The 23,683-nt window shown below is 45.2% G+C and overlaps 2 protein-coding genes across 5 annotated transcripts in view; one reads left to right on the top strand and one right to left on the bottom strand.

The window, feature by feature from the left end:
* COG5 (component of oligomeric golgi complex 5) overlaps nt 1-2,788 on the top strand; it is a 187,336-nt gene extending 184,548 nt beyond the window's left edge. The window contains exon 22 of the mRNA XM_031598656.2: nt 1,653-2,788. Coding sequence (XP_031454516.2) covers nt 1,653-1,767 — 115 coding nt within the window. The 3' untranslated portion in view covers nt 1,768-2,788. The remainder of the gene's footprint in view (nt 1-1,652) is intronic.
* Nucleotides 2,451-18,035, bottom strand: HBP1 (HMG-box transcription factor 1). Of its 4 annotated transcripts, none has more exons than XM_031598779.2 (11): nt 17,750-18,035; nt 15,437-15,629; nt 14,152-14,386; nt 12,866-12,998; nt 12,237-12,348; nt 12,031-12,128; nt 11,532-11,688; nt 10,918-11,062; nt 8,344-8,673; nt 4,999-5,140; nt 2,451-3,546 (listed from the first exon to the last, which is right to left on the bottom strand). In XM_031598779.2, the coding sequence occupies exons 1-11, from the start codon at nt 17,762-17,764 to the stop codon at nt 3,529-3,531; spliced, it is 1,578 nt and encodes a 525-aa protein (XP_031454639.1). In that variant the 5' UTR covers nt 17,765-18,035; the 3' UTR covers nt 2,451-3,528. The 4 variants fall into 4 exon arrangements, with proteins under 4 accessions (XP_031454639.1, XP_031454721.1, XP_031454807.1 ...); XM_031598861.2 differs by having other exon boundaries at nt 12,016-12,128; nt 17,750-18,033; XM_031598947.2 differs by having other exon boundaries at nt 12,016-12,128; nt 15,437-15,625; nt 17,750-17,816.
* Between the last annotated feature and the right edge of the window lie 5,648 nt (nt 18,036-23,683).

Below are 23,683 nucleotides of genomic sequence, written 5' to 3'. Positions count from 1 at the left end.
ATACTCTCAGAGGGAAAAGCAGGATGAGCAGGATGAAAGCTTTCAGGGAGCTGACCAAGTGCAGAAAGGCAGCTCTGTTACAGCTAGATCAAATATTCAGTCCCTGCCATTCTGCTTGTGAAGAGGCCCAACTTTTCTCTTGCTGCTTCTTAATATGCCAAAAAAAAAGCGAAGAGACTCTTCAGGATGTGTTGGTACCAGGCCAGGTGTGGAGCACTCAGCACTGTGTCAATTGTTACTGAAATTGAAGAGCTCTCAAGCGCATGCAGGCCTGGAGTCCAGCTGCTGCACCTGGGGCTGCAGTGAGCACTGCCCAGTGCCTGCTTCTTTCCCACCCTGTGCTCAGCAGGAGAGCTGCCTGCAGCTCCTTCCTGCCACATCTGCCTTGAGCTCTGCAGTGTGATGCACCTGGAAGGTTTGACTGCAGCTGTGTGTGTCTGTGTGCCTGTGTTTGTTCACATTGTCTGTGTGCTCCAGCCAGGAGGCTCACGGGTCGCTGTCCGGCCGTGAGGGGGGGAACCCAGGCTGCAGCACCTCCAACACACACACATTCGACACCACTTCCCCAGATAGCGAGCTCAGCTCTCCTGCTGGGACCTGAGCATCTGAAGCTGCAGCTGTGCGGAGCGGAGCTGGGTACAGGAATGCTCTGTGATGACCTCTGAATGAGCACTGCTGGGGCGACACCAGGTGCCTGGTCTGTTGGTTATGTGTGGTTTTCTCCTCAATGTCACCATTCTGCTGTAAACAGCACCATGGAATGTAGGACGAACAAAGGCTTTCAGAAGGACCCTCACCCAATTTGCTGTATTTTATGAAGGGAGGGATAAAGGGAAGGAAAAATGAACTAAATTTGATGCTGTGTTTGATTATCCATGGAACTGGCCTGGCCTACTTCATGGACCAGTGTGTCACAGCTGAACTTCACATTACAGTCTTTGTTTTACAGATGCATAATTGAACACCTCTATTTACTAGCGCCATTAAGTAAAAGGAGGCTGTGTATTTGTAGAGCAAGTTAAGTCAAACTATGCACAGACAAGTATGTCATCACAACTGCCACTTTTAGCATGGAAGTTCTCTATTTGTGTAATCCATACAAGTGTGACATTCTACAACAGCGTGTGAGAAAAACAGAGTGAAGATGTACGAGCACACAGATGCAATTTGTCTCTGGCACAGAGCAGCATCTCCCACAGGACAGCAGTTCGGCAGCCTGAGCCAGGAGAGCACCTGAGGGCAGCTCAGCCATCCGCCGGTGCCCCACTTTCATTGTGGAAGTTGTGCTCTTGGTGTGTGCAGCAGCTGGAGTCTATTCTTTCCCTTTCTAAAGGTTACCAGTACAGCACTGTGCCTGCGTCTGTGCGTCAGAGCTGTCATTTCAAGCCATCTGCAACATGTGCTGCTGATTATTCAAATGTTAACTTGTTCACTCCTCAAAACATGCGGGAAAGGAGGAAAGAGCGTGGAGCAATTCTGTAGAGCTTTGCAGGCTCTGTTCTCTGCTTCCATCCACAAAGATATGTGAAATCATTTCAGGAAAATTCTGTAGCAGGGAGTGGTTTTGATTAATTTTAATTTTTGGATCTGGAACTTACGGTACTTTGCACACGGTTTCATTGCTTTAACCACTTTGGTGTTTTTTTCCGTAGAGGTGCACTGGAAGCTTATGTTCAGTCAGTCAGAGCACGAGAAGGAAAGGAGTTTGCTCCCGTCTATCCCATAATGGTTCAGCTGCTGCAGAAAGCCATGTCGGCCCTTCAGTGAACAGGAACACAGCCACGCTCTGTGGTGCCACAGCTCTGCTTAGGGCTAATGTAAAGTACCTCCACACACATACACTTTACAGTGAGGTATGTTTACTTACTTGATCTGTGGAGCTTCTCTGTTGCTTTACGTTCTGATGGGAATTTACACACAGATGTTATGAAATTGTACCCTTGTTACGTGCTATTAAAAATGAATTGTTCTCCAGCATTCCTTTTGCATTTAGAAAGGTGTTAAATTAGAATATATTCAAATATTACAGTGTAGTTGCTGAATATCTCTAATAAGGAAGTAGCTCTTTTTTCCTACAAGTGCAGTCTTAAAGAGCTGAATACATATTAGCCTTATTCAGAAAATTGTCCTTTTGAAAATGCCAGACTCATCAGTTTCCATCTAAAAATCACTAATTTTAACACAAGGAAAAATACTTATAAATAACATCAATGATTTGCTCTTGCGCTGCTGTCACTCGGGAGTAATTTATAATGATTTCACCTCTCTTTTTGCTTCAACTGTAATAAAGAACACTGACTTTCCAATCCTGAATTCAGTATTTAAAGTTCTTCAGCAGCTTCCCAAGCATGAAGCATAAAAACACACTCTTGCCAGGCCCACACAGAGCTGTCCTGTGCTGGGGGTGACCTGACGTGGCATCATCTTCATTTCATAAAGCACACAGCACCAAATTTTAATGAATTTATTTGAAATAATATACAAGAATATAGTGTGCAAAAATCTTAGGGGCAACATCATGTAGACGTGTCAAACTGAAATTTACAGTTGTGATTCTTAAAAAAAAAAAACACACAGCTGTTTAGTACATGAAAAGCCATGATTGTAGTTCACAGCAGAAGCAATTGTAATCCTACTGCAGTCGCTCTAAGTCAGACAGTTGGAGGAGGAAAAAAAAGTAAAGTGCAAGTGTTGCACGTATAGTTAAGTGCAAAGTTTGCCCCCACCACGAAGAGGTCTTATGGCAAAATAAAATATTGCAGAATATGTGGCAAAGACCAAACACAAAGTTAAAACTACAATGGTGACAACGTCAACAGCACCATTTTTTCTTGAGATAACGCTGTTTATTCGTTTTGCCTTGGCCCAAGCCCTCGGTTCTCGTGGAAGTGAGGGCTCTGCTACTGCCAGCTGGTGCAAACATCTCACTGCAGATACAGATGCGATAGGTGACGACCCAAGAAGCAGCTCCCGTGCTACAGCTCACTGTGCTCTCCACTTCCCACACATCCTGCTAACTTGTTGGCATCTGGGCAGACTGGGAGGCTGCTGGTAATACACTGCTTGCCATTTCATAAAATCCCAGCCCCCAGAATCGTAATTAATAATATGGTTGTGCAATACATATAAATCAGCAATAAGAATCGATGTATATAAACAGCTGTTACATATTTTAAAATTCCCCTTTTTGTACATTTTCTTTTAAAAATAAACATTTATACACATCTCCTTCGCCTCTTTCTGAAGTACTTTAGCACCACAGGATATCCATTTTCAAGCCTATATTACCTGATACATATATGAAGTTTGGAAGAGAAATAAGGCAATTTGGTTTAAAATGTTGATAGTTTTAGCTTACTTAATGTTCTATTGGAAAAAGCAATCCGCACTCCTATTACATCATTTCTGACTTGATGGTGCCAGCATTTTATGGTCATACAAATTCACAACAAATAGACCTTGATCTCACATCATCTTCTTGCCATCAAGCAACAGCCATTTTGTCATCGTTGTGGGCAGAATCCCGGCTTAGTGCTGTTGTGAGCCCTGGGAGTAGAGAAGAGAAAAACACGTCAGCAGTTACCAAGGAAAGGGGAAGCAGCAAATGGCAGCAAACATATTCGGAAGTACGTGTCATCACTGGTCAGTTATTCAGAAGAAAACCAAAGTCCAAAACAGAGGATTTTATCCCAATCATCAAAAGACCATGAAAACTTCTTTGTCTCAGCCTGCAGTCGACCACTGTTATTTGGAGCTGTGAACAAAATGCTTTATTCACTAAAGCAACTAAACAAGCTGTCTCCTGCTGCTGCCATTTTAACACCAAGGTAAGGCCCTTCTGCTACATGGGTAGGTAGGTAAGGCCTACCTGCTGTGGCAGGTTAAGGAAATATCCTTCTCCCTAAAGCCAACCCAAATATTCCTCTCCATTACATACGCACACACCCACTGAGCTCCCTAAAGCACAGCGGCGTGCATGTGAAGTGAATGTGAGCTCTCAGGGCAAGGCCCACAACTCCTGCAGTGTAGAATTGGTATTATTAATAGTTATTTTAATCAAAAACCATATGAAAGTTAACAGGGATGCCACTGTTGATTAAAACAGGATACAGTGCAACATCTGGAAACGACAATGAACGTAAGAACAGCTTGTTCCTGGCAGCTGGTGAAACTTTCTGCCACCAAGGGCTGAAGACTCCTCAGCAGAGTGCATACAGCAGCAAAGAAGCAAACTGGTGTTGGAGCATCTCTTATTCATTCTTTTTAGAGCAACATCTCTGTAAGCACTTGAGAAAACAGGCTCACATACACGGGAAAGGAGAGGAAATAACTTGAGACAATTAAATCCGCCAAGCCCAGCACACACGGAGCTCCTGCTCAGCTGCACAACGGCTGATGTGTGGCACCGTGCACCTCACTGGGCCCTTCCTTCCACCCTACTTGCCTGCTTGCAGGTGAGTTGCAGGTTAGCTTGAAAGCCCTCATCTGTTGCTGACTCTTAATTTGATCGCCTTCTACACAGTGGGAAAAACCTTCCCTACACAGGAAGTATTACCCAGTGTACCTTACAATTAAAACATAAGAATAAGTGAAACTGAAGAAAAATAATATTAGATTTGCTCCCTCAATAGTTTTGTACGTACAGAGGAAAAAACACCAGAAAAGGGTAAAGAAAAAGCTTTTAGTGAAGAACAGCAGCACTCTGGGGAAGTTTTGATTGTTTTGGGGAAAGGAATAGCCTTATTTTGTGTGCAACCTCATAGGCTCAGCTCCTGGCTGAAGTAACTCACGTGCCCCCCCAGGCACACTCACTTCCAGTCCAACAATTTACAGAACTGTCATAAAGCACAGAAACAGATGTGTGCTGTCTGCCTCCCGTGTCCCACAAGAAGGGAGAAGAGCAGAGCACATCCTGAACAGACAGAAAACACCACTGCTACCATACAAACATATGTACCTGCATAACGGAGAAAAAAAGCCCAGCTTGACAAAACTTACAGAATTTGTTCGTTTTCGTTTCCAACAATCAGGATTTAAACGTTTCTGTTCTTCTGCCAAGGCCTTGGCTTCTAGCGTGTACATCCGTCTCTCCTCATTCTTCATTTTCTTCCACCTGTCACCGAGGATCACACTTATGGCTCTGCAACACACATTTCAGACTATGGTCAGGATGGAATTTTATAGTTTTTTAATTTATTTATTTTTAATCTCAGCCCCTTAGAAAAGATTTAAAAAAAAAAAAAAAGATTTAAAAAAAAGAAGAAATCAAACATTTCTTTCCAATCTTCTCTCTTCTACCAGCTAAACAGCTGAGACTTCTGAGAGCTGAGCAAGGCCCAACAAGCGTTCCATAATTTCCAAGTGTGTGCTTGCAATATGCAGCGACTGGCAGAAACCAGCAAACAGGGATGTTAAACAATGCTGAGAACCACCACCATTCGGTAACCCACAGTTGCTTTGCCCTGCTTTCCTACCATAAGCCTGTATGACAGATTTGCTGAAAATATGTTCTCTAATAATTAGGGCAATGATCTGAGCATGACCTCAGGTCTGACTAACTGCTGCCCCCGCGTCTGGTTCGTGATCTGTGGAGCTTCCTCCACCTCCAGCCCCCAGCAGGGAGAACACGAGTGGGCCGAGCACACGGCTGTGTTCCCATGTAACATTCCTGCACAGAGAGGAACCATTTGTTCCAGCACAGCCATCGGTACTTCCAAGAGCTGAACAAGTTGTTTTTCTGCTCCTTATAAGCTTGGTGACCTCTGGACAATATTTCCCCACACTGCTGTGCCATATTGCTTAACTGTGCTCCCAAATGTTGGATCAATATTCTATTAAAATGTTAATGCCATCCTTTGGCTGAATGCAGATCTCTGCACACAGTCGCTGCCCTATCAACAGTTATTAATCTACAGAGCAGGTATGGCGATGGCTTCAGATGACAGTGATGAAAGCTGGACAACCAGATCTAAGAAAAAGGTGCATGCAACTAGAAATACTGATTTTCCTTATTAAAAAAGCTCCCTGTTGGCAGTGAAGCCTTTCCCAGGCAGCTGGCCACACATTCTCCCAGGGAAGAGCAGCGTGACTCAGAGCAAGGTGTGCTGACAAAGCCATTGCATTTCCAGCTAAAAACTCCAAAATGTTTGCTTTTCAAATACAACAGATAAGCCTACAAAGAAATGGTACCTCCAGATTCAAACTGCATGGAGGCACTGAAACTAAGGGCTCATCAGCACATTTAAAAAAGCTCAAGAAATCTAAGGCACAGACAAGAACTTCATTTCTCCAAGAAATACTTCTATGAGTGAACCTCCAAGATGGAAAAAAATGCATACAGAGACATCTGACATAAGAGACCCGATTCTCCCAACCAGAAACAAGTGCTGCAGTACTGCCCCTACAGCCCTTTCATCCCAGTGCATCTTTGCCATGCTCTGTACGCTGCCTTTTTCTCTTCCAGTGCTGGTGAGATGCCTGGCAGCATTACAGCAGCATGCTGCCACGGAGGGTGCAAGCCCTTACACTGCAGTCCATTCAAAACAAATTGTAAAACAGAACTGGAGGCAGCCTCATGTTCACTGAGTAATGATGTTCAGCACTAACAAATGCCAGTAGAATTTTCTTCACCTTTCAAAATGTATGCTACCCAAGTGATCCATCTTTCTGAAAGCACAAATGAAGAAAAGCTACAGCAAGAACACATGCAGAAGCAACAGGTGTGAGCCTAACGACCAGGTCTCTGAAGTATGGCCCTCAGGTCTGTCTACAGCAGCACATGCATGCTGGGCTCAGAGTGCCTGCAGCTCGCTAACTCTTTGACACGTCCTGAAGCACTTTATCTCTGAACAGACATTTTAGCTCTGAATACTTCAAGTTTTGTCCTCACTCATGTGCACAGACAACACAAACAAGAACTCCAGAGTATGGAAACTGGCACTGTGTACAACCATGGTAAGATTTACTCAGTACTCTGAACACCAAACATACCTGTATTTTAAAAATGTGATAACTGCCTCCAGACAGCCACAGCAACACTTAAGCAACAGCAGCTGAGTGCCTAGAAAGTCAGTTACTGAGCTCTCACTGTATTTTATGAATGCCAAGAAAGTGCATTCAGAAGGCACAAGGAGCAGTGCACTCTGAAGCTTACAAGTAACTCTCTCCAATTTGCATCAGCATGAATGTGCTCACGGAAACATTCAAACTATTCTCACATTCATCCAACTGCAACTCTGGCTCACTGCAGCCATTTCATCAGCATTTTTTAATTAAATAATCAGAAACTTTCCTGGTTGACTTTCTATCAGTTTTTCACTTGTAGTTGCCATGAATTTGAAGACAGCACATTTGCTTTTTTGCTGAAATTACTGGGAATGTCACATTACTGCAGAATGCCACTGCCAGGGCACACGAGACTGCCTGGAATTTAAGGATGGGCTGTTTGCATGGCAGGAGTTTGTTTCTCAGCAGCAGCTTCAGCCTCCCCAACAGAGGAACCCTCCTAAAGCCATCATCTTTAACTTCTGTCACATTTTATATGAGAACTTTTATGCAAAACAATTTTCTTTATGGCCACAGTTGTTTTATATACATTTTTAAAATCTGATTTTAAAATGAGTGCATTTGTGTGTTTTTGTTTATATTTACCTACGTACAGCCAGCACAACATAGCAGCATGCTCCAACATACACATACAACAGGCAGCTTTATAAGCATGGAAGAACAAGACAAGATCCCTTCCCCCAAGCACACAGATGCACAGCTCTTCCAGCACGTTCCACCAGGTCATTCTGCTTTTAGGACAAGCACAGTTTGCCTATGTGCTGTTTGGATTAAGACATCTGATCAATCAGTAACTCATTAGTTAATAAGATATACGACTTATAATAAATGGTGGTAGCTTCATGGATGATACAGTATTATATCAAGACAATTATGGCTATACTAGAACAACCAGCTCATTCCTGTTTCTCTAGTAACACCCAAGCAGAGAACCTGGTACTTTTTTCCCCACAAACATTTCTCATCAGTGTTCCCAAAGTCTGCCATACGTCTGCGATGCCGGTGGTGCGCACATACCTGCCTTAGCTGCTGTCCCAAATGCTTTCTCAGCAGAAGGCAAGTTTGCCAAAAATGGCTTGTGTCAAATATACAGAGAACTGCAGGTATTTAAAGCCTGCTGATACGTTTTGTGTTAGCATCTTTCAAAACTTAGTCTTTACGTAATATACAAACTTATCATTTCCAGTACAAAATTTAGTCCACTCTATGTTTAAAAGCAGAACACAGATATGCTGCCAGCTCAGCAGTAATAACCAAACCGTAATATCATGCTGTTACCTGTTGTCTTTCCCTGGATACATCTGAGTATATTCAACTCTGTATTTTTTGGCAAAAAGCATGAAGGCATTCATTGGTCTTTTGCACTTGTTTGGAGAAGTGGCACTCACAGTACTTGCAGTCCCTGAGCCGTGGCTTTTGCCAGCTTTGCTGTACAAAGCAGTGGAGGAAAGATGCGATGCCGCAGTAGCTGCACAGTTTTTAGTACTGCATTCTGATCTTTCGGCATCTTGATTGTTTGATCCTCCGCACGACAGAGAAGCGCGACGCTGGCGAGCCATGCTGCTGAGCACATACACTGCTGAGGAGTCCAGCGGTGTGAAGTCGTAACTAGAAGAAAAAGATCAGAAAATGATCACATATTTTATACGTACAATGCTGAGGCAGCTGCTCTCTCTCCATCCCTGCTAGCTTTCTAGTATTCTGCTATCTCTTGTGTCAGTGTGTGCTTTCAGTTTGTGCCTGACACACACGCCGATGAGTAAAAAGGGTCTGGGAAACCAACCACAATTCTGTATCATCTGCTGTGTACCATCAGCTCCCCAGCTGTATGTCAGTGCATCGCACACCGCCTGAAAATGTCACACTATTTGAAATGCCCTCTTTCTGCATTTGTCCTGCCTGTAACGCAGAGCTGTGGTCGGTGCACGACAGCTGCTGAAGTGACAACTGACCTGGGGAGGAGGAGTGCTGAGTTCCCTTGCAAAAACATGGTAAGAATATGAAACCTCTGTATTAAGATAAACAGCACTGTATACGCTCTTGCACAAATAACTGTTCTAAATCGTTACACCGGAATTCTTCTACAGACAAACCTTCCACCGAGATCTGAAGAAATGTTTGGAGGGCCACAATATTGCAATTGAGTTAAAAGCTGACACACGTCTGCCCTCTAGTGACAAAAATGTGACAGCTCCTCCCCGTTTCAAGCATCTCAACAGCTTGATGAGCTGCTTCCATACAACTTGAACCTGCAAAAACTATAAAACTGCTTTATTTTTCCGTTGGCCAACAACTACAGAGAACTCCAACCACTACAGAAGATGTGATAACAGTCTCTCCTGAGTGAGGGCAGATCAGTCTGGAAATCACAGGCTTGATCATGCAACACGAACACCTACAAAGGTGCTACTAAGCTGTAACTTCAAAACTCTGTATTAGCAACCACCTTGCAGAGTGCAACTGTAAGGCTCCTTTTACCTGCTGCTCAGTGTGGTTGTACTAAAGCAATTTACGGCAAAAGGAAAGGATTGGAAGATTTTCTTCTTCCCAAAGCAACTAGCACAGAAGTACTGCAAATGACAGCCCAGCCCCACGTGCACAGGCAGCCCCTTCATGGGGGATGTGGCCAAAGCAAGGGTGCTGGTTGAAGGATTGTCTCCAACATCCCCTGGAGGAGGAATAAATAACAAAGCAGGGCAGGTTTACAAGGTGACACAAAAGAATCTCCCTGTTCTCCAAACAGTCCTGCAGTGCTCCTAATCTCACAGCCACAGAATTTTGCTTTTTGATGATTCTGCCCTGCTAACCACTGCTGCTGCTGCAAGCTCCCTTCTCACAGACATTCCCTTCAGACCAAAGAAATAGAGATAAGGAATCTGAAGTGTCCAGCCAGGCTTCAGCTAGGCTGCAGAATGAATAAGGAGCCACAGTTCTTCAGTAAAACTCAAATACAATGATTCTACCAGTTCTCTTCACATACACTTCAAAATAAGGGTTGGTAAGAATTAAAAAAAAAAAAAAAAAAGACGACAAACTCCCACGCAAGATATACAAGAGCCCTTCAGACATGAACTGCTACCAGCACTTAGAATTCATTTTTTCAATTGTAAGAAATAACAGTGAGCAACTGGCCTAAAATCAGATGCTAAAAAAGAGCTAACATGATAGGAAAAGACTCATTCAACTACATTTAGAATTCTCTAAAGAGCGTGGAAAAATCTTTACAAGTAATACTATTTCCTTAGTATCATTTATGGTGGATGGGATTTCTGAAGGTCACCTAGTCCACTCTCAGGCTCAAAGCAAGGCAAACCTCAAGCTTCTCTAACTTTGTCTGAAGTGAGATGTACTTCTTGTATTGGGAAAGAAACACAAAATGCAGAACTTACAAAAATAATAAGAACAAATTATGAAATACTGAATGATTGTATTCTAAAGCCCTAGCATGTGAATTAGTGCCTAGGAACCACTGCTTCAGGGACACAGCAGTCTATGAAGCGCACATCAGCAGCTGATTAACACTACTGTGGGACAACCATACCATGTTTTTTAAACCTAACCTGTTATACCTGAAGAATCTGCACAGATACATTTCTTACTGCTTTACCTGATCAGTTTGAGACTATCATAAGCAGAGTCTGAAAAGTTACTTTAGCCCAAAAGATTACTTTGCAGTTCAGCACAGCACAAAACCACACAGCTTTCCTGATATTCACTTTTGCTCTCAATTACCTTGCATAACCATAAGTATTCCTTCTTTCTTCTATGTAACGCTTAAATTCTGGTAGACTTAAGTAAGGTGCCTACTCATTAAACACAAAAACCACTGAGGCCACTTTATTCAAAAATTACCTTTTAAATGTATCAAAAACACCTGAATCATCAAAGTTAATGGCATCAGGGTGTCCAGGAGGTAGACACAGATCTCCAAGATGCATTTCACAGCATGGAATGCCATGCTGTACCACAGTCAAGCTTGGATAAAAAGATGACCAACCTGAAGTGGTAAAGAGTTAAATTAGACAAACGGCCAGACAAATCTCTCTAGTCTTAACTGGAGCAATCCTTACAAGTCTAAATGCTATCGTTTCATTAAAATGGTCTGATGCAGTTCCTTTCATCCAAAAGAAAAATCAGAAAAATCTGGAAATTTTTATCATCAGAAATTCAACATTTAATATGACAGAAAAGTCTCTTGTATTTGCTGATTTCCTTTCTCCCCCCAGTTTACCCATTTTTCTGCATTCCACTCATATATGTGACCAAACCTCCTCGAGTTATACACAGTATTTCTACAGTTTTACTGTTCTGTTTGTTCAAATTCTATTTTTCTTTACACAAATAGAATAGTGATTCTACAACGCTTTTGTAAGTTCCATGAGTAACAAGAGACAGTAGTAAAACCTGCAACTACTTCCCTAAGAGCATTTTAATATAAAACCGAGTGCACATGGAGTACTTCATACCTTTATTTTTAACATAAAAAGGGTGATCAAGTCTGCACTCTACTGTGAGCAGGCCATCCTCCACTGTGCCAGGATCAAAAGTCAACTTCAGCACTGACTCACCAAAGGAAATGCTTTCCTCATGAGAAATGAGCTTCAAACCATCGGAGCCATAGCCCTGTAAACAAGCAGACAGTTCAGAATTTCCAGGGAAGGAAAGCATACACGTTTGTAATACCACCAGTGTATTCTTATCATCTTACAGTGTATTACAAAAAGCAACGTTCTACATGTGCTATCATGAAAATAAAAATTGATAAAACCTACCTAAATGAACACAGCTCAGATGCTTTATGGCATCTGACTCAAACAGAACAGAGAGCAGCACTAGGCAAGTTCAATACCAACCTCTCTTCCCACACAGTAAATAAAGGCACAGAGTAACACTGCTAAGTCAATACTGCACTACAACCGTTGAAGGGAATGTGTTAGAACTAAGGGCTACCTTGTAAGCACTCACTGAGAGATTTTCTTCTTTTCCACAGCCTTCAGATCTTGCAAAATCTTCAATGTCCTGCCATTCCTTATTGCGCCCTTTATGAAAGCACAAACGAGAACCTAAGAGATATTTTAAAGAGGGGAAAAAAAATTAATAAATGTAAATAAATATTACCATCACGTATTAAAAGGGAAAGAAATCCTTACCCAATAATATGTCATATTTACCTTTTAGAAAACAGTGCCAAACAGTTGAGGGCCAAGAATGGCACCATCCCAGATCATCATCATCTGAAAGTGACGACATGCAGAAAATACCAGACTCCGATTCGCTATTTGTCTATTAAAAAAGGCACAATGGCATTGATACATTAACATGCAAGATTTTTAGGCTGGTCCTGTACATATTTAAGTGTTCTCTAATTCACATCTGTGTCATAATTCTGCCTTAAGCACAAACAGAAATATTAACAAGAAAACAAAGATTCAAGGAACGCAGGAGATGAGAAATTGAGTGTTTTCATTAACTTGTATTCTCACAAACTTGATTTGAAATATGCTTTCCTCATTTTATTTTCTTTTTCGTCCTCCAAAATTCACCTGTGCCCTTATGCATCACCCTAGGCTTACATACAAGCTTATAAGCTACCACTCTTTAATCATCCAGAGAAGCACTGAAAGCATGTGTTGTTCTATGGAAAAATTACTGGAGAGCTGCAGGGCCAAGTCTGTTCTTGGTAATACTAAGAGAAAATCCACCTTAAAACTTAACAGTTCATTTTTTTAACCAACTTCTCTCTTCAAAAACCTTAATTCATGCATCTTTATTTACTTTAGAAATGTTCTGGACATCTTACCCTTTCGTGTCTGACTGGTGTTTCATCCAAATCACTCTTGGAGAAGTTGGGATCACTCTTTGAGGATCCCGGTGGAGGACGTGCATAGGAATGTAAACTTTTGCTTGTAGCTATAATGTGAACAGGAGATGATCTGCAATAGGAAAATGCATTTTAAAATATTGCAGAGTAAGGCAATGCAAGACATAGCTACCTTTACACTAAACAACTCTGATTTTATGGTATTTCATATATGAAATCTTACCACAGCTGTTATGCATACAAATATCCTGTCTGCATTCAGATTTTGAATAACCAAGAAACATCTTCTGTACTTCTGTGAAATATTAAAAGCACTTCATTCAAATGTGCTGTCAGTGCTGCTGGCTATTGACAGCAGGTGACTTACTGTGCGTACAGCTGCAGCTACAGTGCAGCCGTGGGAAAGAAGATACAGCCAACAGAGTTTTAAATTTCTCTATGAAATACTTACATTAGAAAACACTTCTGTTTGCATGAGCCAGATACCAAACAAACATCCCCCACAACAGTACTCAGAACAGGATGAGCATAGGATGCAAGCTCAGGCAATGCTGCACACCTCCTATCTAGCAGCCAGCTGACAGTACCACTTCCCCATCGGCTTCTCCTCATCACAATGGAGAAGTCTGCACCAACATCTTGAAATCAGTGTTCCATCATTACAGTACCTAAGGACATCTGCTCTGTCACAATGCTGAGATCCCTGCTGCATTACTGTTAGCAGCACTGCATTTAATTTTCTTATTCTAAGCCTAGAGCAAAGTCAGATGATAAAAGGGGAAGCCCAGAAAAATGCTAAGATCCCACAGTATTTCCCACAGCCTTAGAGAACTTGCAGATTACACATCTGATTACACATCTGAAACAATAGCAATAAATTCCATTAGATTTTCAATTAGCTCATAAAAATAAGTAGAAATCGGTGCACTAGTAACTATTACTAATTACATCACACTAACAAGTATTAAGAGATTAACACAACACATTCATCTGCTGCTCCACATGAGGCAAATGCCATAAGATCTGTGCTCAGGGAACATCTTTATAGCACCCCACTTCGTTTGCGGCTGGCAGTTAAGAGATATTTGCAGATTCTGAAGCAAGTTGTGTGCAATCATCTGCAAAAGGAGTTAAGGTACTACACAGAAAGATTAAAAAACAGATCTCCAAAGTCAGAGAGCAGACAGTGGGAAGAGTGAAGGTAATGTTTCTGGATACATAACACTGCAAATCTGAGAGCCAGACCTTTCAATTAACATCAGTACCTGTTATAAAAAGAGCACTGCATCAGAGGGCTCTGAGGACTTGTGGCGATGTTTGCTAGTTCTGTCAGCCAGTTGACCCCATTGTCACAAGAATGAGCACTTTCTGAATTGCTGTTTGAGGTATGTTGGTTCCACGAAGGCCTTGAACATTCCTGATGTGAAACATCGGTGCCAAGCTGAAAAAGCGCAGATGGGGCAGAGTCTGTCTGCACAGCCTGTAGTTCAGGAAGATCATCTACAAACAAACACACAAATTACCGTAATTACACCCACTGATAAATACTAGTTTACAATGAAACTTGCAAATAAAATTCAGAACCAAACCACAACAAAGTAACTAAACGTATTTTCTCATCTCACAATTACCAGCATTTCACAAACCCAACTCACAGCACTTGCAGAATGTTCACAGAAATGACTGCATCTCTGGCCTACCGTGCATTCAAACAAACATTTTGAGAAAAAATGTCACGTAAAGAGGTTATTAAATCTCCTTACTACACTGACCAGCTGATACAAAATTGTACTGCAAAATTCTGCAGATGTGCTTCAGTAAAAGGTAACTGAACTATTCTGTCCTAGTGGCTATGTCACTAAAAATGATCAGCATCAGAGGCTCTATAGGATACAATTTGTCATGTTCCTACCATGGAATCTAACAGCTCAGAGATCATTAAGGCTGGGTATACAACCTGGCAGGTGTGAATGCCTAGCAGTAACCTATGCAATTCACATGCTATATGGATAACAAACGAGAGCCCAGCTTATTAACAACAGTCTGTGTCTCATAAGTATCATTGTTCTTAGTTACTCTACCACTTCAATTAAATGCACTAATACTGCATGGATTGTATCAATCTTTTTTAACGTGCACACTACTTTTCTCCAACATTTAACTCAAGTTAAACATTCCTCTACACCGGAATGCCTGTTAGGAGTTGACCTAAAGTAGGGCAACTTCCCTTTAGGAGGAGCTCTTGAGCTTTCTGTTTGTTATTCTTGAGCCAAAAAAAGCTCCTCTGGAAATCAGGAACAGAAAGTCATAACTCTAAGTTCAAAGAACACGTTTAAGTCAACAAGCCAGTGTGTCAGAGCTGGAAATAGGTTACAGGGAAAAGTGGTTGTAAAGCAGGACTTTCAGATGCCACAATTCACTGCTATATTCCCTGCCCTACCTACATTAAGTCAGTCATCTCATTCAGTCAGCTCCCAGTAACCTCACCACAGGAAAACTGCAACCAAACAAGCCTCAGAACTCGCCTCCTCTGCAGGCTGTGTTGCTTACCAAGCTCCATGTGCTCGTCACAAGACGCGTATCCAGGAGAAGAGGGCAGGTTTTCATTACACTTCAGCAACTCCAGTGACTCATTCATCCCTGAAGTTCTCTTGTCCACTACCAAGAGCAGCTTCTGAACTGCGTTAGGCATCTGATTCGTCTTCACTTCCCACACCATGTTAGGATGTTCCAAAGTATCTGACTTTAAAGAAACAGAGATTAAAGCTTGCATGCACGTAAACCTTCTGAAGTGCTACAGTGTCCAGCGACTTCTCCTGATGTAAGTTTTTAAGTCTGTTTGCTCAGGGCTGGAACGTTCCCTGCAGGCCTGTGACCATGGTGTCCAGGAGTGGCTTTGGCCAGCACAGCAGCCAGCGCCAGCACTGCTCACTGCATGCCCTGAGCCACTCACCCACCATTGGTGCAGCCAGGTGGGTCCCAGCCAGCTCCCTGCCCTCCACGTGTGGGAACATGGTTTTCAGAAGGGTTTGCTCCACCATCCTCCTTCCAGATGAGGTCAGAGTGACTTGCTGTTAGGTCTCCTACAGCCCTCAGCACCACATTTCCCCTCACCTGCAGAAGCCTTTTCACCGCCCTGCCCATCCCAGTAAGTTCTTTAATATGAGAGTGGTGAGGTGCTGGAACAGGCTGCCCAGAGAGGTTGTGGATGCCCCATCCACTAGACGTGTTCGAGGCCAGACTGGATGGGGCCCTGGGCAACCTATTGTTAACTTAGCATTAAATGAGGAGGTTGGTGGCCCTGCATGTGGCAGGGGGGTTGGAGATTCATGATCCTTGAGGTCCCTTCCAACCCTGGCCATTCTGTGATTCTGTGATCCCCACTAGCTCCAGCCACAGCTTCGCGTGTCAGAGCAGGCACTGCGCATGGGCTGGAAGAGGAACCCAAAGCAGGCCCCCACCAGCAGCTTCTTGTGCGGTTTCATTTCCCAAGCTTTAGTGCTGCAACCTTTACCCCCAAAGCAGCATCCTTCATTATCTTTGACAGCCAGGGAGCTGCGATAATTCCACACAAGTACTGTCCCTAACGGCTGAAAAACAATGTTACCAGTCTATAGCAGCTCGGTTATCTACTGCTTTTGTTCAAACGATCCTGAATTGAAATTACCACAATTACTTTCTAAGTGTCACGGGGTCCATCACAAAACTGCAAAAAATTCCACTGAGGAAGAAAGAAACCGCCAGGTTTGCCACATGAACGACCACCGAGTGCCTCCCCGGGCACCGCTTTACAGAAATACATCCGACAGCAGCTAAAAGCTGATCATCTCCTATGGAACAGCACGGCCTGCGAGTTCTTTCGGTGCAATGCAGCAGGGGCCACGTGGTTACGGTTATGAAAGAACGTTTTGTTGTAACAAATGGTTGGATCTACTTGAGGACAGAAGCCACGACAGCGCCGTTCTGCCTTTAAATAGCTGCAGGAGGAACGTAAGAGAAAGGAGGACGTGCGGCCCGACGAGCTCCTTATGGAGCACCCCGTTCCCCATCTGCCCGGCAGCGCACATCGGGCGTCAGGCGGAGCGCCGTGCGCGCCCCCGTTTTCTTTGGAGGCCAAACGAACGCATTCACCGACTGCCGCCCTACGCCTCGTCAGCTCCTCGCGTTTCGAAGGAAAAAACACCGCCACAAAGCGACACGAGCGAGGAGCCGATTGGCCGCACGCCGCACGGCCGCCCCCCCGCCTCGCTCCCTCAGCGCCCCGCCCGCGCCCCCCCCCCCCGCCGTCACGTGACCCGCCTGGCCGCGGCCCTTGTTTATAAACTCCCCGCCGGCAGCGCGCATGCGCGCAAGCCCCATTCATTCACAACTGCGTAACAGCTCGGCCCGGCCGGGGGGGGGGGGGCCGCACCGTTCCCCTCCCCCACCCCGCGCGCCCCCGCCGCCGTCCCCCGCGCGCTCCTTTCTCCCAGCGGCCGCGGCGCGCGGGGCCGGCTCCGTTCCCCGCGGGGCGCGGCGAGCCCGTTCTGACGGCCCGGGACGGGAGGCCGGGGAGCGGGGGGAGAGGAAAGCGGGGGGCCCTGCGGCTCCTCGCTTACCTCCGCGTCCCGGCGCCGCCGCCGCCGAGCGCCCCGAGGGCGGCAGTAACGCGGCCGAAGCGCGGCGCCGACAGAACGGTCCCGGCGCCGCGGGGGTACGGAGCGGAGTAAACGACGCGCCCCGCGCTGCCGCCGCCCCACAGCGGGGGTCCCGCGGCCGCCCCGCCGTCAACCCCGGCCTGGCAGCCGCCGCCCGCCCCCCCCGCGGGACCCCGCGGGACCCCGCGGCCGCCGCAGTGACGGCCCCAAACTTTGCGGCACTTACCGAACCCGTCGCCATTACCGAATTCCTCTCGGCTTCCCCCCCCCGCCTCGTCCCTCCGCTCGGTCCCGCCCCGCGCCGCCGGGGCTCGATCGCGGAGTGGTCGAGGACGACGCCGCTCAAGCGACCGCCGCTTCCTATTGGCCGCCCGGGCCGCCCGTCAGGAAGACGCCCGGAGGGCGGACATGTTTTGACTCTCCCGCGCAGCGGATTGCACCGCGCCGCACGTCAATCACGTGCAGACTGCGCCGCGATTGGCCAACACCTCCCCCTGCGGGCGCAGGGGCATCCCGGGAGCTGTAGTCTTCGCGGCCGCCATCTCCTGCCAACTCGGCCGCGGCAAGACGACAGCCCCCAGGATGCTCCGCGCGGCGCTCGGCCGATAGTAAACAAGGGGCGCGGGGACACGTGGACTCGCGCCGCTGGGCGCCCGCAGCCGGACCCCGCGCCGCCCGCGAGGAGCCGCCTGGATCTGCGAGGAGCGGGACCCGGCCCGGCCGCCCCCGTTGGGCGAGGCCCCCAGAGCGCCGCCGCCGCCTCCGCCGGCCGCCCCCTCCCGCAGCCGGTGCCCGGGCCGGCGCTGGGTGCTGCCCTTAGCGAACCCGCGGGCCCCGGCGGGAGGCGGCCGGCGCGGAGCAGCGTGAGTCAGCGCGATTGGGGCGGCCCTCGCGCTCCGCCGCTCGGAAGGGCCCCGCCGCGCAGCTCGGCAGTAATCCGCGGTGTTCTAAACAACTGAGAGGGAGTTTCAAAATTATGCAATTTTGGGGCTTTCCGAGAAGATAATTGTGTTTTTTTTGTTTTTTTTTTGTGCTGTTCCCAACATCCTCCCCATCTGGCGAGCTGCTCCTAAATGGCGCTGGAGCTCCTGCGGCAGCTCGGTTGTTCTGAATTTCGGGTGTGCCCGCGGCTGGCTGGGAAAGTAACAACAACAAAAAAAGGCATTTCTACAACGTAAAGAGAAAGGAGTCCTTAACCTGGCAGCTGCGGGTCCCACGAAGGCGCTGACAGCGGCCGCCAGAGGGAACGCTGTGCTTACTGACAGCGCAGAAGGCTTGTGCAATGGAAAGGCAAAATCACGCTCAAATCGTAGCTGGCCATCAACAGACAGCGCACACTGCAGGACAGCCCGAGGCTCGGCCTCTCCGGGAGGCGATCCTGGCAGCCGTACCTGGCAGCCGTACCGCTCCGCTCTGCGCGCTGAAGGGACGTCGCTCGCAAAGCGCGGTGCCTTCTGCAGGGCGGAGCGGGGACAGCGCTTTATGTAGGTGTGCCGACCCCGGCCTGTTGAACTAAAAAATCCTCCGTGCTTAACTACGCAACAGGAGAATCCTTTGCAGGTCATTCTCCCATTTGAGAATGTGGTGATTTGAACAAATGGAGCCTTGGCAGAAGACGTGTGGATACACGGCTGTCTCCGCTCTGCAAACAGGCTACAAAGCTTGTGTGCTGCCACTTGCAAAGCAGAATTCCCATTCACGTCCCTGCCTACCCCTGTGGGAAAGGAGTGGCACGCGCAGGCCGGATGGAGTGGCTTCAGAAGATGCAAAATCGTGTTTTGGAAAAAGACTGCCTGCCTCAAGGCTAACACCTGGTTGTGGAGCGTGTTTCCACCCCACTAAGTGCTTTTTCTACCCAAAATGAGAAGTGTTTTCTCAGTGCAGTTGTAAAATACACTTACTGTGAGGGTTCACAGATTTAGAAAAACTTGTGCATAAATACCACACGCAAAGCACAGTCCTCCCAGGTCCACTGGCCCAGATTCAAGAGACAAATAAATACCACTGCTGAATTACAGCCTCAGTATCACACTTACCGCCCTACAGAGAGCACAACAATGGGAGTCCTACTTAGGATCTGGATTAGAACTTCATAAATATGAGAGTCTGAATTGTTTTTAAGATTCTAGAACCAGAAACATAGCAGCTTCCTTATTTTCAAATCTACCTTTTCTTCTTCATATCAGAGAAAATGAGAAAGAGAACAGATACTGCATGCAGTAGATGGCAGCAAAACACACAGAACCTTCTCAAAGATTACCGACTAGCCCCCCCACCCGGTTGAAGTCAAATATTTTCTAACGTCCAGGTGATGATGTCAGTCCCACACTCCTTGCTCTGTGTGTCTAGGCTGTAATTAAATCATTGCTCCATGCACACACCCTGCCTCACCTTACGCCATGCTCCAAATGAATGGCTGCTCGAAGAATGAATCAATACTGTGCAACTCTGATGTTGTTGTAGCTTTGCTGATTCAGCTGCTTTTGTTGTTTTAAGAGAGGCAGATGATAACATGGGGGATTGTGAAGTCTTAATTGGGAATTCTCATCACCTTATCTATGGATAGCTACCAAGAAGCACAAATAACCAGGAATGACTCCAAACACACAGAAAGTGATACAGATAAATTTGCATTTACCCTCACTGTCTTACCTAGTTATTTATTTTTGAACATGTCCAGCCTCAAAGTGGTGAAACCACAAAGTAGATTAAAATAATAACAATAATAAAAGATTGGTCAAAGTCATACTAGTAAAATAAATATTACATCTTGAATTTGTGCCTATCTCTACTTCTAATTTCTCATTGAAAGCCAATGTCCTATCTTGCTTTTTATGACACAATTGCTACTGCTGACTCTCTGAAGTACAGCCTATCATCACTTTAATTCTGCTATACAGATGCTTTCACATCCACATGTGCGTATCTTTCCACCCTTAGTAATTAACAAATGACTTCACATAGTTCAAATGAGTCCACGTAGAAGGGCTGCCACCTTCACCCAGCATGGCAGCCTGTCCTGCAGGCGTTCTGCAGAGCCTCGCACCTCAGTGTTCTGTTGCTGGGACTTTTCTATCTTCTACAGCTGTTCTCATTCTCTCTAGAAATGTGTTTTGTCATTATAGCACAGATTCCAGTTCTAGCTAAACTGTTATCATCTACCAAGACAAAGCAAGACAAAAAGTGCTGATGGTATCAGCAACACAACATGAGAAACAATCCCAAAGAAAGGGAAATAAGAAAACCTGTGCCAGCCCAAGGCTAGTAGGAAAACAAATCAAGAACAGACTACAGATGATGTGGAGATTTGATCTAAAATGTAGTGCCAGGGAGAGTTTGGGGGCACTGGAATACAATCATCTGTACTGTACTTTTTAGAACAGTCCTGGAGTAGTTTTTTTGAGGGCCAATAGCAAACAATTCTCAGACATGGTTTGGGAGCTAGCATGGACTGTTCTCAGTTGGCCATCTGCATGTGGCCACTGCATATAGAAAGCTACAGCTTATAAATGAGCCTACACAAATTCTACAGAGTGGCAGAACATTGACTATTTCATGCCTCAGTAACAGCAAACAGTGTCAGGCACATATTTTTTTACCGTGGATGTAATGGTACAGATTTAGCTAAAAGAAAGAATGGGAACTGAAGGCGCAGTGAAGATGAGGTTGCTTAAGAAACTCACCATGCGACTCCACAAGGACAGACCTCGTAGAAGAGTAAGGTGCAGCTTGGTAAAAGCTGCACTACCTTTTCCAAACACGGCATTTATCAAAACTGAGTTTCCAGCATCTTCAGAGGTGTGGGCAGCACATCTCGGGGGCTCATGTGGTCACGAGGGAATTACTCCTCCATACAGCACTGCTTGCACAGAGCACAATCTCCTCCCAAAACCTCACAGCTGCTCAGATAAAATGATCCAATAATTTGAAAGAAGAAAGGACAAAGCATACACACCATGCCACAATGCTATCTTTAGTTCTGTCCTAATTTCATTTACCTCAATAAGAAGAGATTGAGTCAGCACATCCTGTCAGAATGGCCTAGTATATGTAACTCCTGTTGGCAGTTCTTCACGCTGCTTTGATTGAGCAATGTTTCCTTTATATAACAGTTTGGCCTTTTCCCTATATGGCATACACAGTTCTAAGGAGGAAACCAGCCAAGGGCAGCACCATTGCTGCACTCTAGCTCTGCTGGATTTGACATTACAGAAGGGACAGGAAGAGGGACAAGGAAGAGAATCACTGCCCAGTCAGCAGGGCACTGCATCCCAGCACAGCCCCAATAGCCATTGCAGTTCTGCCACTGCTTCTTCACCCGACTGTCAGAATGAAGGTCGTCTAGAAAGAGATGGGGTGAAGGAAGAGACAATGTTGAAAATGTAACAATTTTCTTTTTTCAGCTTCATCCTTTTCAGGTCATTCAGCTTACTCTGGTCCACCAAGTGAAGAGCTCAGCTGCTAAATCCCGAGTCAAAATGGGGATGAAGAATCTAGAAACAGTCTAGGTATCTATCTGAAGGAAATCCAGATCTCACTGGATGTGGATACAATCCTAAACTTTGTAAGGCAGCCAACACCACTGATTCCAACATACTCAACATACAAAGAATGGGCATCAGTTGGGGGGTGAGACCTCACGGCGCTGGTGGGGTGTCACATTGGTGCTGTGCATCAGTTGGTGGGTGGTGAGTAATTGCACTGTGGCTGGATGTATTGTTACCATTGCATTTTTGTCTCCATTTTCTTCTGCCCTGGTAAATAGTTTTTATATAAATAGACACATTCTATTTTGTTTCCAATTCTCTCCCTCGTCCCATGTGGGGAGCAGTGAACACACAGCCACGTGGTGCTGAGCTGCTGACAGGTTAATCCACAATGAAGCTGCAGATGGTGCCATAACGCATTTCATAGCTTTGCCTCAAGACTTTTCTACTTCTAGATTTCACACAAGAGGTGCAGCGACTGCACAAGACCTTGTCTCAGATAATCTCCCGAAGCACAAACAAATGGCATTCAAAAACACTCAGAAATGACACTCGGACCAAGGAGGCCTGGTTTCCTCAGTGTTTGTGTCTTGTGGTTGACCGGGGGCTGTGGCTGAATGTCTATTCCCATGGTTCAGACATCTGTCAGCATTCAGTGCTATGCATATTCTCTTGTGCTTGGTAACATGTGAGCTCGTGACTGCCCTTCTCCTATAGAATTTATCTGTTTTCCTTACCCAGTAGAGCACATTTTCAACAAACTAATTGGAGCATTTATTTTCTTAGCTTTCCTCTTTAGAATGCAGCCATTTGCCAAATTTATTTAAATCATCTGCAGAACTAGATGATCTTTTTCAACCCAGGCCATTCTATGATTCTATGAACTACAAATTGCTGGTGAGGTCTGGGAAATGGGAGAGGAACAGAATATAGATGCTGAGCTGATGTCTCAGCCACACTCCTTTAGCAACTTGACTACAAAGACAACATCCTCGTTTGGGGGTATTACTTGACTCTGTTGGGAGTACTGGTCAAGTAATCTAAATATGGACATAGACACTCTCATAAGTTAAATATGACATTGTTCAAAACCATTAGAACTACCTTTTCCTTTTTGAAATGCCCCAGTAGTTGAAAGTTGGTGACTTGTTATGATCTCCTTTGTAAAATGAACTTGTGCCACATCTCTGACACTAAGTCTGGCAAGTCTGAAGCCCACACATGACTACACCCAGGACAAATCCCAAATGCTGACTGATGAAAGATACACAGATTTGTACCAAACTTAAAAAGCGACAATTTATCACTGTTGGTAATTCACCAACTTCCAGAAGTCATCCAGTTCTCAGAAGCAACACAAAGAAACTGCCTCAGCAGGAAGCCGTAATCTGGGACCTAGAAAATCTCAGTGTCTGATTATCCGACATTTGTCACTCCCCAAAACCACAGCATCTTCCCAGCTACATACTAAAGCAAATCATCCATTACAAAGCAGCTAAGACAAAAACCACACCAATATGTTCTCTACATGAGTAACCAGAGTATGTACATAACTTATGAAAATCAACATGAAAGTGTTAAGAATTATGAATGTTTTAATAAATGAATATAAATAGTTCACTTGCAACTTTATAATAATGGAATTAAAACACAACAATATCAATAAACATGTA

Source organism: Phasianus colchicus, chromosome 1, assembly GCF_987193195.1.
Source record: "Phasianus colchicus chromosome 1, bPhaCol1.hap1.1, whole genome shotgun sequence".
NCBI lineage: Eukaryota > Metazoa > Chordata > Aves > Galliformes > Phasianidae > Phasianus > Phasianus colchicus.
This window is presented reverse-complemented; position numbering and strand designations above follow the sequence as displayed.

Coding starts and splice junctions, on each gene's coding strand:
- HBP1 (XM_031598861.2), bottom strand. Junction 14,387..15,436: donor TGACGAGCACATGGAGCTTG/GTAAGCAACACA, acceptor GTTTGTTTGTAG/ATGATCTTCCTGAACTACAG. Junction 12,999..14,151: donor CAGTGCTCTTTTTATAACAG/GTACTGATGTTA, acceptor TTCCTATTGCAG/ATCATCTCCTGTTCACATTA.